The sequence below is a fragment of the Lissotriton helveticus genome, chromosome 6 (assembly GCF_964261635.1).
Source record: "Lissotriton helveticus chromosome 6, aLisHel1.1, whole genome shotgun sequence".
Classification (NCBI taxonomy): Eukaryota; Metazoa; Chordata; class Amphibia; order Caudata; family Salamandridae; genus Lissotriton; species Lissotriton helveticus.
In genome coordinates, this window is record NC_136067.1 from 1627869282 (window position 1) to 1627887756 (window position 18475).

General features: G+C 42.6%; 1 protein-coding gene across 12 annotated transcripts in view; it reads left to right on the plus strand.

The window, feature by feature from the left end:
* WDPCP (WD repeat containing planar cell polarity effector) overlaps positions 1 to 18475 on the plus strand; it is a 2510630-nt gene that overhangs the window by 2234370 nt on the left and 257785 nt on the right. For all 12 annotated transcript variants that reach the window (XM_078649441.1, XM_078649443.1, XM_078649444.1 and 9 more), the window contains one exon: positions 16429 to 16529. In XM_078649441.1, coding sequence (XP_078505567.1) covers positions 16429 to 16529 — 101 coding nt within the window. The remainder of the gene's footprint in view (positions 1 to 16428; positions 16530 to 18475) is intronic.

Genomic DNA, 18475 nt, shown 5'->3' on the forward strand with positions numbered 1-18475 from the left:
GCATAACATAACAGAGGGGCTCCGATGCCATATCCAGGACGGGGCGGATCTATCGCAGAGCTGCACAGCGCCACCTACTGACATACGAGGAAATTGCTACAGAAGTTTCTGGATCCAGTCTGATGCCTGGGGATATTCACATGGTGGGGTATCTGCAGTTTTCTAGAGTCTCTACCAAAAGAGGAATCACTGAAGTTAAGTAACTTGTTTGATTCGTATTTTTAAGGCATCAGTCATCGCTATTTTCAAGAAAATGATCATGTGTTTTGGAATGGTGTGACTGTTTTTTACAGTTGATCTTACCTTTCAAATTGATAATAGTAATGACAAATTTTCATGGTCCAATGTGCACATTTGTTTTACTGATTGGATCCTTTGTTTTAGCTCCTTTTCACCTGCACCACTTACAGTGTGGAAAACGCTTTTTGTTTCAGGATGCGTCTGGGTGAAAAATCAGTGACTAAACTGTTTTACAAAAATAAAATGCAGCAGTCTGGGCAATATGTTTTACTTCCTCTCTCATACTATTTTCCTGCAGTTCTAATATTACTGATCTCTCAACTACGCTGTACATAGCGGCTGTTCAGATTAACATACATTATAATCCCTTACTTTCCTGAAAGAAATAAGAACTAGACAATCACATTTCTCCCCAAGAAGATATTACATGTTTCTATGGGTTTGAGAACTTCATAGGCCACAAATAAAAGGACAAAAAATATTTTAGCATAAATAAATGGAGAAACACCAACTACTCACAGCTTTATCTTAAAAATAGTCTGTTGTGAGCGTATCTAGGACCCTATTTCAATATTCCCGATTTATGCCCTTATGTGGTTATAACAAATCATATCCTTATAAAGGCTTAACAATCATATCCATATTTAGTAATAGCCAATGCAGTCCAAATACGACATGGCTACTCCCATAGACTCCTAGAAAGTACAACGCGTTCTTAAAACAAACCAAGCCTCCAGCAGCCCGGGAATTCCCCATGCTTCTGTTTTGATTTGTCCAAGAACTCCTGGAGTCCTGAAAGAACTGCGAGTTCTTAGTGACGTCTTATGTCCAACCTTACGTCAAACTCGGCACCTTCCAGGTATAAATATACCAACAGCTGCCCTAGCAAACACGTGGTGGTTTGGAGCAGATCGGCTATCTACTTACCCGACGCCCTGCTGGAAAACGAGTGCCAAAGGAAGCCGACCCTCCCATTGACACACTGAGAGAGACACTGTCTTTCCTCCTGCCGAGAAATCCAGCTCCATTGTTTCCAGTCACCCTTGCGGGTTGCTGGAAGATCGAGTCCTGAGAAAGAGATACAAGACCTCCTTCATTCTATAACCAAGGTACAGAGCTGATTAGATCCTTAGAGAATTCTTGATTCAGATTCTTGGCAAAAACTATCTTAACTCAAACTATATCTCACTTACTCCTTCCCACGTACTAGGCTTAGGTTAGGTACACCGGGGTAGGCGTATTTTAGAAACACCAGTTGAGTACGTTTAGTCAACTTTTATCATTGTATGTATTTTATCCGTTTTAAGTATCTTATGGCTTAGAAACCATATAAATGCTTTTACAATATTATTTCATAATACTCCTTTTACTGTACGCGCTTTACTTTATGACAAGTATTGCAATTGTGGCAATTCACTTCTCTTGCATGAGAAAGAAGACTGCTCAATAAATAACCACTTTTATTGAAAACGCCCGTCTCTCTATTTCTCTGCACTCCTGGTGAAACTAAGCATGCACGAATGACTGAGTGAAATAGCTGTCTATTGTTTCCGCGACTCTGGAGATGTACTCCTTATTCTGGAGGGAGCAAAGTTGTCATGTTTATGCGGTTGTCAGAAACTAATCCCTTCTTGTCTATTCAGGAAAGTTAACACCTTCCTGTTTACTTGAGAAAGTTTCTAGTGACCTCTGAGCTAGCTGGCATTCATAATTAAGTCTAACATATTCAATAGAGACCTAGTCGACCTCAGTCCTATGTCTAAACTATCGTTTATGTTATTCCTATGCGCAGAGCCTATTGGGAATATAGGAACTACACTACATGGCGCCCAATGTTTGGTAAGGCGATAATTTAACGCTAGATACTAGAGTAACTCAGTCGTGCTTTTCACACAGACCACTTTTTCCCGTCAAAACTCCAATAGACGTCTGGAGTGGGTAAAAGGTTAATATCCGCCAGAACTTAGTAGGATGAGAATCCTATGTATTCGTTTTTGGTTTAGTCAACGTTGAAGGATACAGTGTTCCAAAATATTGTGCACCTAATCTTTGTTTCCTTGAAACTTGCTCTGCAACAAAAAACTTTCTGTCAGAAAAATGTCGGATAGTGAAGACCAAAGGGAGAGAGCTAAATTAGCAGCTCAACTTTTAGCGGAAACACAAGTCTCCAAATGATGGCCAGAATGCTATAATCATCCCGGTCAATATAAGAAAAACTATAACTATGAAACTTATAAAAAATGGAGTATCATCAAGAGGTGGTACAGTCATATTTGTGGTAGAGGCCCGTGAATATCGGCAGACAGAGGTATTCTATTCCTGGATACACTTTCCAGCAGCATATGCTGTGACACGCGAGTTTCACTACTACAAAATAGAAGAATCTCCAGAGGAATACGCCCCTTTCGAGGACGTTAAAATTCCACTAACATACCAAGAGCACCAGCTCTGGTTTAAAGGCGCCCTAAAACATCAAAATCACATTACCAGGCTAGGTCCACTAGGTAGACAAGGAGCCACATGGCCGGTTCTAGCCAGCTATACACCACATCCCGACATTGAAAAAATGTCAGACCGGGAACTTTTAGTTCAGCTAAAACAACTAATTAAAATACATAGACAATTGGTCCAATATGTCATGCGGACTTCAACAGTCCAACCAGCAATTAGAATTCCACAGCACACCCCTAACCAGGGGAACACAAATAAAATTACACCACAGACTATACAAATGTCATTGGCAAATTACCCGCAAAACGGGAACAAATTCCATTCTGGTTAGCTAAAAAAATCACTCAAATAGAGGCAGTATTTCCTGATACTACACCTCATGACAAACACGGAATTCTGACTATCTGTCTTCCAGTGGGGATCGCACCACATGTGGAGGACTGTGACACTTGGGGCACAGTTTTTGCTTCGATATACACAAAAACACATGGTGTTCCGTCTATGGCGGTTATACCAGATGTACTAAGACAGATTCAAAATGAATACGGTCCAGAACATGCTTTAACTGTAGGTATGAAATTACTGAAAGACTTTAAGCAGGTCTCGGCTATATTACTAGCCATTATAAAAGGAGAAGCAGCATCTGTGGCGATCCGCCAGAAATTGAAAGACACAGATATAGCAGAACAACCTTTTGAACTTGCCAGAATAATTGAAAAATCCTATGAAGAACTAGGTAGAGATAGTTTGGGTGGGAAACCACTAAAACCACAACTAACTGAAAATCCTGAACAAACCTTTATTAAGAATAATCTCAATACTACAAAAAAGAGGTAGGAGGGTAATAAACAAACCACTCCCAGAAGAGAACAGTTTCAGTCCAGAGGAAGGTCTCCTCAACGAAGAGATAGATCTCCAGAACGAGGAGGCAAATCTCCCCACAGGGAGCCCTCTGAAAAAAGATACAACCTTAGAAATAGGGACAATTTGAGAAAAACTGACTGATATCAAGATATTGATACACGTCCCTCTCGATCTTTTCAGAATTCCTCACAGAAATCGGAAAGAAACGGTCAGAACACAAAGAAGAGCACGTCAAGTCCAAAGACAAGGAACCTGCTCATCAAAGTAAAAAATTACAATTTCCAAAAAGGAAGGTAGTTAGTATTAAAATAAAACATGCCGAGGATTCTGAGGACACAACTGAAAAACGGAGAATGGGCCCAGACTATGCTAGACAGCGCAGCAGACGTCACCACAGCTCGCAAGATCCTGATGAATCTTCTGGAGACAGTGGACACGAATGAATACATTCAGGTGGAAACTGCAGACAACAGAGTTAGCATACCCCATAGATTATATGAAATAACATTGCATATAGAGGGGGACAAAACTAGGAAAATAAGAGGTCTCCTTTGGGATAACCTATCTAAAGGCTATGATATCATGCTAGCAGAGAAAGACTGGCCACCAGAGTTTGTCAGGGAGTGCCCACATGGCGAAGAAATAATTATGCCTGCCTTCTCAAACCACATTCCAATTCATAAAAAATACACATATGCTAGAAAATGGGCAGTGGCCCAAGCACCTGCATTATATAAAAATCATGTAGGATGGGATGAGGATTCTCCTCACCATAAAATTCAGTTAAAAAATCAACCTACTGCACAGAGGCAGTATCCTGTTAAGCAAGAAGCTAAAAAACAAATCAGGGAGATCTTAGATCAACTTGAATATCAGGGGGTGATTGAAACATGCACCTCATAAATGAACAATCCTTTGTTTCCTGTCTCCAAGCCAGACGATTCATATCGTCTAGTTTTGGACTACAGACACTTAAACTCTTGTTGCAAAACATTTGCAGTACAAAATTCACACAGTGCAGCACTAATGAATAACATTGTGCGCAAAAAATATAAAACGACATTAGATATTTCAAATGGCTTCTTCTGTCAAAACATTGCACCAGAAAGCAGGCATTTGACTGCTTTCTCCTGTATGGGGATCAAAAAGCAATTTTGTCGTCTCCCACAGGGATTCAAGAATAACCCAGGATTATTCTCAGCCAGGGTAACAGAGTTACTACAAATGTAACATGATGAGGCATTATCTTATGTCGATGACATCTATCTTACAGACGATGACCTGGAGACACACTTGAAAAGAGTGAACACCATCATACTTGGGTTCGCACCTCAAGGGTATAAATTCAACTTTAAAAAGTCACGAATTGCCCACCTCACTGTCCTATTTTTAGGATATGAATTATCAAGTCAAGGCAAAAGCCTAGCAGACAACTTCTTAGAGAAGTGTGCAGTACTCCAAGCTCCAGAAACGCTGAAGAGCTTACAATCAATTCTAGGTTTCCTGAATTTCTGAAGAACATGCATTCTAAATTATGCAGAGAGGGTTAAACCCCTCTACGAATTAATAAAACCCGATTTCAAAACAATTATTAGACTCAGAAACACACAGAAATTTTACGTTCATTACAAACAGACATGTTAACTAAAACAAAACTACAAACACGCGCAAACAAACGCAACCTTGTAATCCGAGTCATCCCAGGAAGATGCGGATTCACATACCTGACCTCTAATGAGGGAGAAACGTTACAAATAGCTTATAAATCACACTTGTACACACAAGCTGAAATGAAATTCAGTTCTACTGAAAAAATTCTGACTGCTGTAGCAAAAGAAAGAGCCCTAGCACAAGGTAAACGTATAATAATCGTTACACCGGTACCTGCCATAGAAGCGGTAACAAGAGCAAGCATTCCCAATGCTAATGCTTTACATTCGAGATGGATACAATGAGTTAATTCTCTTGCTGCATCAGACGTAGTATACAAATTTGATCCTAACTTAAAAACACAAGAATTCCTCCAATACGGATATGAATGTCCTCTGCCGACCGAAATCCTGCCTCTCGAACATTATGGCTGTATAATATATACAGACGGTTCAGAACAACCCGCAGTTGGGGGTAAACAAGCATATAGTGCTGCGTGCGCGATCGTTAACGTTCGTTGGCACGAAGAAAAATTTAGACCATTGGTCACTAAAACTCAATCACTCGGAGACTGTACAGCTCAGCGAGCTGAACTACAGGCTTTTAAGATGGCGCTTGAAAATACAGATCGCGAATTCCCCACACTAATAGTGTGTGATTCTTAGTACTGCGTCCAATCTTACAATGAATACTTGCAGAACTGGGTTCAAAACGGCTTCAAAGATGCAAAAGGTGGCACAATCAAGCATAAAATGCTTTGGGAACAAGTAGTTCTTTTACAGAAAGAACTAAAAAAGACTCACGTGATACATACACCGAGTCATCAACGTGATGGCGTTCACGTTGCAGGGAATTCATTGGCTGATGAGGCCGCGAAGGCAGCTGTGCAAACGGCTTCCGTAGCTGCCATTACCCGGTCAAAAACAAAAATAGACAGCGAGATAATACAAGCTGTCAGTGCTTCAGTAAAAGACAGTGGTAAGACACTCCCGAAAGGCTTTCCAGTAAAGTACTCATACAAAACTGATGAGAATAATGTTCCTTTTGCTCGAATCCCTGGAGTGGGGGTCAGAGCAATTCCAAACATGGAACACAGGTTAGGACTAATTTTAGCGGCACATGAGGGGCTCGCTTCTGCACATGCTGGTATTTCCGCAACAGTATCGTTATTAAAACAGAGATATTGGTGGCCACGCATGAGAAAACAGACTAGAAACTATGTACTAGAATGTGAAATATGTCAAAGAATGAAAGTATCAACAGTGAAACGACCAGCACAGACGCCCCTTCTAATCTCAGATAAACCATTAGCATGTGTTTACCTGGACCACTGTGGTCCCTTACAAAGGGATGGCAACTATAAATATATCATGGTCGCAGTGGATTCCTGCACGAGATTCATTTGAATGTGGCCCCAGGGCTCGGCTGACGCCAAAACTGTTATAAAAGATTTGCAAGTCTTTATCGGCACATACACAATTGGCATGCTACATTCTGACCAGGGTCCTGCGTTTAGCTCTCGAGCTTACAAGGAGGCCATGGCCTTGATTGTTGTCATCCTCTGAGGCGGAAGCCGGAGGACTGTGTTTGTTTGTGTTTTAAAAACTGCACTATTTCTTTTGTGTTCGAACTTTTAAAACCACTGTGCTCACTTGCTCAAAAGCGCCGACCTGAACGCGCTCTTACCTCCCTCTTCGACCACCTGACACAGCGACCCCGCGCTGAATCAGGAAACGCCCAAAGGCGATAGCCCGCCCACAGCGAGGCCACGCCCACCCCAGAGACTACAAATGTGCCGGCCATACCAGCGCAGCGGACGAGCGCAGTTTGCGCGCCGAAGGCGCGCCTAAGGCAAGCCCGTCTGCGCCCGTCCGCGCACGACCGGGCCCAGGGCCAGACTCTTTGCCCGTCCCTGTTAGGACAAAGGTAAGCTACTCACGCAGAGAGCTTCTCAGCCTAAGGCCCAGTAAAAGCAGCACATGTCATGTCATGCAGGATCCTAATGTTTCCTATTCTAGCTGTAACAACTGCAAACCGGGTAAGTTACTTCTTCCAAAACCCCCGGTTCCACCCCCTGTCCATAAAATTGCGACACTCAATTGCAGATCGCTCCCCAAGCATGCCTTGCTTATCAATCACCTCATTGTCGATCTCAACCTGGACATACTTTTCCTGACAGAAACGTGGATCACTGAGCAGTCAAATTCGGACATAGTACTGGCTCTTCCCCCGGGCTTCCTTATCATGTCTCAACCACGCCCCTTAGGTAGAGGTGGCGGATTAGCAATCATTCACAGGGACCACCTCGTCTGTCGAATCAATGACATTGCTACTCGGGAATCAGAGAGCTGCCTCTTCACGATCCAGCTAACTCCGACCAGCTCCCTGTCAGGCCTTTTGGTCTACCGGCCTCCCGGCCACTTTGCCCCCTTTGCAGCGACCCTTTTGGAAACTGTTTCTTCCTCGGCCCACCTGACATCGAACTTCCTAATAACAGGAGACCTAAATATCCACTTCAACGATCCCCTGGACACCGGCCCAACACATATAAAAGGGCATCTACTCGACCCGGTGTTTTCTAACATCTCCTCCCTCCAATACATCAATTCCCAACCTCTCCCATTGACGGACCATTTTCTGGTTACATTCCACCTCCCTGGGGCATACAAGAAACGTCATAAACCCCCTATCTTCACCAGAGATAGATCGTGGGCCAGACTCTCGGCGGAGGATTGGTCCAAAGTACTGGACTCCTCTACCCCTAGTCTCGTGGAGGACCCGTCCGAGGCTGACACCCAATTCAGAGATTGGATCTCCTCTTCCCTTGACAGTATCATTCCTCTAAAAAATCGTGAGATCAAAAATAGGATAAAGGGCCATGCCCTATGGTACACCGCTGAACTCCGAGACCTCCGCAAAGAGTGCAAAAAGGCTGAGAGACAGTGGAGAAAAGACTGGCTCCATAGTAATAAGGACACCTACAATAGCTCGGTAAGAAGATACAAATCAGCTATAAAACTAGCTAAGGCCACATTCTATGATAAGAGAATAAAAAATGCGACTAATTCTGCTAAAGAATCTTACCTGATAGTCAAGGAATTACTTAACATCCCTACAGCATCCGCTGCTCTCCCCCCTCCCCCGGATAGAAGCAAGGACCTAGCCACTTACTTCGATTCCAAAATTTCGCGGATATTGGATTCCCTCCCCTCGATCAGCCCGCTCAACCAGGCTGATACAGTCGCCTGCACTAACAGCCCGCGGTTGACCTCCTTCAGAGCAGTCTCCCTCATTGAGGTCACCGCCACGATGGCCAAAATGAAAAGCGGATCCCCCCTTGACCCGGCCCCTGTCAGACTCTTAAAAACTGTGTCGCCCAGCATAGCCCCCACCATCAGGGATCTCATTAACACCTCTCTTTCCCATGGCTCAGTCCCTCCCAACTGGAAGAGCGCTGTCGTCAAGGCCCTGTTGAAAAAGCCTCAATTGAACCCGGACGACATGGCCAATTACAGACCCATTTCGCTCCTTCCCTGTATCAGCAAGATGGCTGAGAAATTAGCTAACGTGCAACTTTCCCAATTCCTTGAGACTAACAAAATCCTGCGTCAGTCTCAAACCGGATTCCGGCCGGGCCAGGGCACGGACACTGCCCTCCTCTCCGTCATCGAGGAGGCAAGATGCATCCTGGATTCAGGAGGATCAGTGGCAGTGATCCTCCTGGACCTCAGTGCCGCCTTTGATACGGTGGATCACCGTGTCCTCCTTCATCGCCTGGCCAGGGCAGGAATTGTGGGAACTGCATATGCTTGGATCGACTCCTTCCTTTCCGGTTGTTCATTTCAGGTGTGGGACGGCAACTCTTGCTCAGACCCCTTCCCTCTTACACGTGGAGTGCCCCAGGGGTCTTCGCTTAGTCCCACCCTGTTTAATGTTTACATGGCCCCCTTGGAAGATGTTGTGACCCCTTATGGGATAAAAATAGTAAACTATGCTGACGACACGCAACTTGTCGTTTCTCTTTCGCACCTTGACAAGCACCCAGACAATCTACTGAATTGTTTGCAGGATATCCACACCTGGATGTGCGAATCTTCCCTGAAGCTGAACGGTGCAAAAACCGAAATCATGCTTCTAGGCAACAAATGGTCTTCCATCCCTCCATCAGTTTGGCCGGATGCCTTCGGTAATATCCCCACGCCTAATAAAGAAATTAAAACACTAGGATTCTGGCTGGAGCAGGACCTCTCCATGAAGACCCAGGCAGCCAAGACCGCTGGAACATGCTTTGGCCTCCTGCGGTCAATTCGTAAGATTCTCCCGCTCCTCCCCCCCCTATCCAGGAAACTTCTGATTCAAGGGCTTATATTAGCTCGGCTTGACTATGGTAACGCCGCGTACCTCGGAGCTCCTGAATTCACCCTGGCCAAGCTCCAACGTGCACAAAACGCTGCGGCGAGGCTCATTTTGAACCTCCCTCCCAGAGCCTCGACTAAACCGGCCCTCAAAGCTCTGCACTGGCTTCCTGTGCGCCAGCGAGTAGAGTTCAAGGCCCTGTGCACCGCGCATAAACTTATCAACGGAGCTGGCCCTGCCGCCCTTAAAGACATGGTCATCCCCTATAAAGCCTCCAGAAACCTTCGCTCTGACAGCGAACATCTGGCCATAGTTCCTAAATTCAAGAAGTCGCGCACAGGTGGCCGCCGCTTCTCGGTCAATGCCTCCTTAAAATGGAACGCACTCCCTCGCAATCTGCGTCTTGAACCCTGTCTCCACCTCTTCCGTAAAAAACTTAAAACCTTCCTTTTTCCCATATAGTCCCCCCGGTCTCCCTCTCCTGGATCTCACAACGCTATAGCGCGGGGATGCCCTCGGGTCACCAGGCGCTTTATAAATTATAAAATAAATAATAAAATAAATGGCCAGCATGGGCATTGCATTGCGGTACTGTAGTCCATTCCATCCCGAGGGAAATGCGGTAGTGGAGAGAAAAAACGGTGACATAAAGCAATCTATAACGGCGAGGGTATTAGGTTCGGGTGACGGGTGGGTCAAACATCTAATAGGTGTCCAACGTAGTCTTAATAATCTGCCAAGAAATTCTCTAGGAGGTATCACTCCGTACAAACTTTTGTTTGGTACTAGAATGATCATTCATGATCTCGATTGTCAGACTTCAGTGGTGAAACAAAAAACCTGTGATATCAAAAATCGTTTGGCTGTTTTACAGGACTTAAATGAAACACGAAGAAGTCTAAGTAACACAAAGCTAAAGCCAATGACCACTGAAGAAAAACCACCTGTCCCACCTGTCTGGATTCCAAAGATTGGGGATCTAGTCAGAGAAAAGATCGCGGTGAAGAAGGAATTTGGGCCTTCTTACAGAAAAGCAGTACCTGTCTTAGCTGTCAGCGGAACAAGATCTGTAGTACTACCGCCCCTTGCTGGTAAAAAGGAGAACAGAGTTGTATCAATCGACCTGATAAAACCACAATCATGTGGCCAATAATAAGTAGTGGGCCCAGTGGACTCCCAAGAAGTAGCAGAAGACCAAACCTTGCTACAATCCAAGAGGTTCAAACTGAGAGACTAATCACTTTTGATAAACCTGCAGTAAATAAAAAAGGACTATGCAACAAAGCCATGGAACTTGTGCCTCTTGAAACCCAAATTACACCAGTTTGTCAAGAAACACCAATCTACAATGATGTAGCCTCTGAACATACATATCCAAAGATAAATGAAAATCCGGAAGCGATTCCAACAATTGACAGAACTGCATCTGGCTACTTCATCAATTTCGATGACTTTTCTGATGATCCAAGTGAACATGAAGAAACGCCAGCAACTAAAACTTTCAAAGAAAAAATGACTGAACTCTTTCATCAACTCAAAGAAACATATCTGATTTTACCATGGATTGAATTATGGATTATGTTAGGTGTACTTTTCCTCCTACTTTGGCTCATATTGGTTTTAAGTTTGGGTAGATTTATTGATGGAAAATATAGTACAATGGACACAGCAAGTCAGAACATCAACTTGGTCCTAAAGCCTCACAGATCTTCTCACATTGAAAAAAGAGAACTGTCATCAGTGAACATCACAGCCATTCCTATACCTGGTGGTGTAGCATGGGACACAACTGATTACGAAATCTATGGCCCGATTGAGCTCTTGAAATATCCACACCAGTTCAAGGTTTCCTTAAGTGACTTTGTATCACCTAGTACTTTCTCTGATGATTGGGACTTTGAAAATATAAATAATATAATGTCAGATTTAGAAATGTCAGCAAAATTTACAGACCATGATTACTTGCAGGGTTCCACAAACTATGAAGAAATGTATTGCTTTAATCATTATGGGCATCACTATTTGCATAAATCTGCTAATCCTAGAAATGTTTTTACTTATAACCAATGGGAACATTGTCCAACACCGCCAAATGGCAGTTCGAAAACATTTTATGTGAAATTCCCATACTTCTCAGGGTTTAACAACACTGATCCAGAAACGTTTTTTTTCAAAATGTTAAATAAGACAGGAATGAAAAACATCTTGACAAATACTAAATTGAAATATTCTGAAAATTTTTATGAAAAAATGTCTACATTTGGTTTTGAATTTTGGAAAAACAACATTGAGACAAAAACCATCTGGGGTTCAAAAGACTGGCAGGTACAAGGTTTTAGAATCACTATTCAGAGCCTGCATGATCCCAGAACAGATTATATTCCTGAATGACACCATTCAACAAACAACCTGTCTCAGCCTAGCCAAGATAAAAGACTTAAACAAACCGTCTATTCCAAAGCCCATACCTGATAGTAATAGCACTACAGATGTGGAGATAGACGTATCCCATATTGTACACCAAAACAGAACTAATCCTGATTGGAAAAAATGGTTGATCTGGCCCACAGACACAAATAACTGTCAAGCTAGATTCCTGAACAAAACACAGGGGTTCAAACAGACCAGGCCAGACCCAAGATATTCCCAGAGACAACATCCAGGGATAGTTGCAACATTAAGTGTAGGAAAGCTATGTCTCGAATGGCTACAGAAGTCCACACTGCCTGAAATTAAGCAACACTTGACTTTACTTAAAGAAGGTGCTGACTTGCGAGATTTCATACTGGGACCTTGCAAACAGCGTCAAAAGCTTTTCATATAGGCCGGTATATACGCTGCTTACAACGAAGCTTGGAAAGTAATGCAAATTGAAACTGCTGAAAAAATACGAGAAATTGATCTATTAATTTGGAAAAATGACTGTCTGTAGTGGACAATGGGTTAACAACTCTGTCCTCCAGAATTTATTCACTGGACAGCATTGTATCATCTGCTATTGATATAATAGAACAGGATATACTAATGTTACAACATGGCCAGTCCCAATTACGTTCTATTGTACAGTTAGGCTGGACGTTACAAAACCTCCGTTCAGGCTACGTGCCATGGCGTCTAATCAACACAACGTCATTATTTTCTATCTTTAACCTCACAGATAAACAAATCTCTTTGGCACAAAAAGGAGCAGACTATATGGTGCTGAGCATTGAAAAACTAGAAAAATTACCATTGACAATGTCAGAACGTGTCATTGAATGGATAATACATGGTACAATTACAATTCCGAACGACTTTTCAGTTTCAGTATTGCCAACAGTATATACCAGCAGGCCTGTATGAAAGGTTGGGTAAAGGATACATCAAGTCAACCTGGAATTTACCTTATACACATAGATGTTATAGTGAAGGGAAAAAAGAGGTATTTCTAAGTGGTAACAACTGCAAAAATTCACTAAGCGGTACACTTCTGTGTCAAGGTATTAACTTGCATGGAGCATGCGAAGGTTCATCAAATAACCTTTCATGTCACCTGCACGGCACCCCTGCAACACAGATAGAGCCTTTTTTCAGACAGCTTTCCAACGGCAGCTACGTTATAATAAGTGACCACAGCTATTGTGGCATGGTGCCAGGAATAGCCTATCTCGTGAGCGTTACTTCCAGGGTCTTTTGCTGTATGCAAGTATTGTATCCAAACAGCAAACCAGACAAGGAGGCAGCAATATGGCCTTCTCTGAATATCTCTTCAATTCGAATTGATACTTTAAGCAGGATGAAGTCTATTCTTTTACAGACAACTGTGCCTTTAACCTCGTCCAAAGAGACGTATGATCTGCAAGTTGCAAGGACAGCGGCAGAGATACATACACTATTATCGACAAATTGCCCTGTGCATTTCGTAGAAATATTAGGTCAAATCTTAAAAATGTCTGATACCAGTGGCATCGCACATGTATTTAAGACAATTTTTTCGGGACTATTAGCACCCTTTGAAGCAGTCCTGAACATCTTTCCGAATTTCGTGCACTCTGTGTTTGGCGGCCTGCCCCTCCTCTTGGGACTCGTAGCAGGAATTTTATTTTTGTTTCTTCTGCTCCGATATGGCAAGTCAAGTCACAGACAAAACACAGGCAACAATGGAAGACACGATCCTAGCAATGCGATCCCGAGAACGGATTACTAAGGTCCTCGGCTTGGCTCGGCTCAGAGATCTGAATACTACCTGGTTTCTTTCATTGAGACCAATCTGGCAAGATTGCATCTTGCCTGTTCTACGATGCCTGCTATGCGGAGAAGAATGTGTGTTGGACGTCTGTCTTACACTACCATCAGCAGTACCTATGGATATCGATACTTTGCTTGGTTCGTTAACGGCTCATGCAACGTGTTGTCCCCAGCGGCTACCCATTCTGATGACTGCATTCGTTGAGACCTCACCATTACGATTAGGTAGCGGTGAGGTACGAGATGAAAGCGGCACACAGGTACAACCTTCTGTGAACATTGCTAATCTAGACATCGATGATGGCAATGAATCTCACATTTGCACTTTTTCTACTTTTTCGGACCTGGTCCAACTTTCACCTACTGTTGTAGACAAATTCTTTGCCAGCCTATCTGAACTTATGTTCTCCCCTAACAACGAGAATAACTTTTAAAACAAAACATGAGCACACAGCGTTCCCTGAACTCTGAATTCGGCCTTCAATTTTTGATAAACAACACTTCTCAAAACATTGGAACTAATTTTATTCTCTCTTCCCTTGAAAGCAAAATAATTTTTTCCAGTTCCCAAAATATTTACTTTTTTTGGCACATGATACTCTGCTTAAAGTAGAACTATTCTTAGAGAACAAGATTTCTAATTTTTTAAGAAACTCTAGAGACAATATTACGACTTAGCCTCTAGCACATGTACAGTCTTGTATAAATATGTGATGAAATGGTCTCGACCTTCTTTTCTGTATTAAGAGCCATTTCATAAATGTAAATTTCGCAAAATCATTCAGCCAACATACCATATATTTATTAACTGAATGTTACCTCTGCTTGAAAAAACGTACAGTATAATACTCATTTTTCGTGTATATACCATGTACCATTTCAAATTTTTTGTATTTTGGGGTGGGTTGGAAAACACATGCATCGTTATATGTTTAGTATTGCTTAGTATTTAGTAATGATGGACATTATACGTGGAGTGGGTGTTGTGAACGTATCTAGGACCCTATTTAAATATTCCCGATGTATGCCCTTATGTGGTTATAACAAATCATATCCTTATAAAGGCATAACAAATATATCCATATTTAGTAATAGCCAATGCAGTCCAAATACGGCAAGGCTACTCCCATAGACTCCTAGAAAGTACAACGCGTTCTTAAAACAAACCAAGCCTCCAGCAGCCCGGGAATTCCCCCTGCTTCTGTTTTGATTTGTCCAAGAACTCCTGGAGTCCTGAAAGAACTGCGAGTTCTTAGTGACGTCTTATGTCCAACCTTACGTCAAACTCGGCACCTTCCAGGTATAAATATACCAACAGCTGCCCTAGCAAACACGTGGTGGTTTGGAGCAGATCGGCTATCTACTTACCCGACGCCCTGCTGGAAAACGAGTGCCAAAGGAAGCCGACCCTCCCATTGACACACTGAGAGAGACACTGTCTTTCCTCCTGCCGAGAAATCCAGCTCCAGTGTTTCCAGTCACCCTTGCGGGTTGCTGGGAGATCGAGTCCTGAGAAAGAGATACAAGACCTCCTTCATTCTATAACCAAGGTACAGAGCTGATTAGATCCTTAGAGAATTCTTGATTCAGATTATTGGCAAAAACTATCTTAACTCAAACTATATCTCACTTACTCCTTCCCACGTACTAGGCTTAGGTTAGGTACACCGGGGTAGGCGTATTTTAGAAACACCAGTTGAGTACGTTTAGTCAACTTTTATCATTGTATGTATTTTATCCGTTTTAAGTATCTTATGGCTTAGAAACCATGTAAATGCTTTTACAGTATTATTTCATAATACTCATTTTACTGTACGCACTTTACTTTATGACAAGTATTGCAATTGTGGCAATGTACTTCTCTTGCATGGGAAAGAAGACTGCTCAATAAATACCCACTTTTATTGAAAACGCCCGTCTCTCTATTTCTCTGCACTCCTGGTGAAACTAAGCATGCACGATTGACTGAGTGAAATAGCTGTCTATTGTTTCCGCGACTCTGGAGATGTACTCCTTATTCTGGAGGGAGCAAAGTTGTCATGTTTATGCGGTTGTCAGAAACTAATCCCTTCTTGTCTATTCAGGAAAGTTAACACCTTCCTGTTTACTCGAGAAAGTTTCTAGTGACCTTTGAGCTAGCTGGCATTCATAATTAAGTCTAACATATTCAATAGAGACCTAGTCGACCTCAGTCCTACGTCTAAACTATCGTTTATGTTATTCCAATGCGCAGAGCCTATTGGGAATATAGGAACTACACTACAAGCCAATTGCCTTTACAACACTCAAGAAGACAGTAATCATTAAAATCAAATCGGACACTTTACCCCGCATGCATTACTCCGCGTGCCATTACCCCACATTTTTTACACTGCAAAATCTTTTACAACGCAGGGATTTACACCGCAATCCATTACAACGCATTCCCCATTACAACGCAATTTACTATTCTAACTCCACTGGGGTGTTACTTTGGTGAATGCTTTGTAATAGTTATAAGTGTAAAGCCCCGCGTTGTAAAAGATTTTGCGCTGTAAACAAATGCAGGGTAATAGCATGCAGAGTAATGCATGCGGGGTAAAGGATGTTTCCCATTAAAATCCTTCCTACTTCATAAATGTTAATTCTTCTTTTTTGTAGACAATTAAGCCAAAGGAAGGCACCTGACACAAACATGGAACTTGGAGTTGACATTATTGCTGCATCTCTGGTGGACAAAACGCAATGTTGGAACCGTGAAGGTAAGGCGTAACATATCACCATCAGAATTTAGAGGAAGGTAGTTGATAGAGGGCACAGGTTGGCACAGGTTAAAGTCAGAGAGGGGAAGAAGTTCCAAGGTAGCAGCAGGTGTGTTTTGAAATGCAGATGTTTAGTCTGCAAACTCGGCAAAACCTAATGTAGCCTTTAGTATCAACCACAGAAGAATGTTATTATTCGAATAACCAATCAGAATGCTTTAGTTGCAAGCAATAACTATAAATTTTGCCCAGTCAGTAAGCTTTCTTCCAAGTCCTCTTCTTGGGTCGGCAAACCTTTTTTTCCTAGTACAGTCTCTTTGCACAACTCCGGCTCTATTCCCCTTTTTTCTTTCTGTTAATTTCTGGAGGATACTTCTACCTACAGAATGGTCTACTCATGAATCTACTCCAGGTGCCAGACTGGATCTGTAAAATTTGCAATAGATGGGTCCCTTGCTCACTTTGCCAATGGATTCAAGCTAGCCTGGCTGATGAAGGGTGTTACCCAGAAACCGGTCCCAGGATGCTTGTTTCTGGTTCAGGGAAGACCTGGCTTGGCAGTTCGGGCTAAACTGTTCCCATGAGGCACAGGGTCAAGAATGATTTGCATATAGTTGGGTTTGAACTGAGGTGGCGAAGTGAGCTAAAGAATGATGATGGATTCAACTCAGATCTGTGACTGGGGGTTAGAGTCTGAAAAGTTTCAGCACTCCGTCCTTCATCTTGTATTTGCTTAATATAACGACAACTCAACAAGAAAAAGAGAGCATAGTACTCATAATTCCTTGGTTACTGGGGCATAGTGTACAAAAAGTTAATAGTATCCAAAAAAACAGTACATCTTCTATTTACATTGGAAAGCTCTTTTCTTGTAGAAGAACCCTGCAAAGTTGTACTTAGCCCCAACTTTCCACTACCACCTGCCAATCTTTCCACTTAACACAGTGGTATTTCCCACACCCTTCAATATAGTATGTAGTAGGGTGGGGCTATAGAATCTCGTATCCCACTATTTATCCGATCTAACTTTTTCTCCATGGTTCCAGTGAGCTTGGATCCTCACTGTGTTTCTCCACTATGTATTACATTATCAGTAAGTTCAAAGCCTTCAACCTCGGCGGTAGAGACAAAGACAGTACTCCCCACGAGATGCGAATCAGCACAGAGCCCCAGTCCATTTCAAAACCTATTTTCCTATCTGTTTTGTTGACAATTAATTCTTCCATCATTACATGTGTATGCCATTGTGTTACTGGGGGCCGGGGGGAGAGATGGTTTTCTCGAGTGTGAGGCAACAATAAGTTTAGGTGCAACCAAGCCGTTCCACTAGATTGTCCTTTTAAGGTCTGGTATTTCAAGGTGTATGGTTTCACTCCCAGTAAGACTGTGGGTATGTACTTAGTGACAGGGTAACCCAGAATCCCCTTAGGGGCATCTAGAACCTCAGACCAGAACTGAGAGAAATTGGTACATTCCCTCCAGATGTGACTTGTACCACCTGTTGCATCACAGCCTCTCCACCATTTTGGGGCTGACGTTGAGGTAGAATTTGTGTCACTTGGCTGGATACCGATATCAGTCTAAGGGCCTGATTACGAGTTATATATATGCATTATATATATCGTCCCTGATAAATAACGATACCGGGGGCAACGTTATTTATCTGGTGCGACAATTAGCTCCTATTACGGAATAACATGTTGATTTTGGTGTTTGAAATACAACAATCAAGATGCCCAGATAGACCATTCACAACATATAAATGGTTAGACGAGGCCTTAGACTGTGATTCCAAAGTCCATGTGATTTATTTCACTTTACTTTGACATTTATTGTAAACAAGATTATGCCATTTTTGTCATGTCATACATCAGGAAACACTTTGTTTGCGAAAATTATTTTTGAAAACACTTTAACAGATTGTGATACAACATAGTGCAAAACAC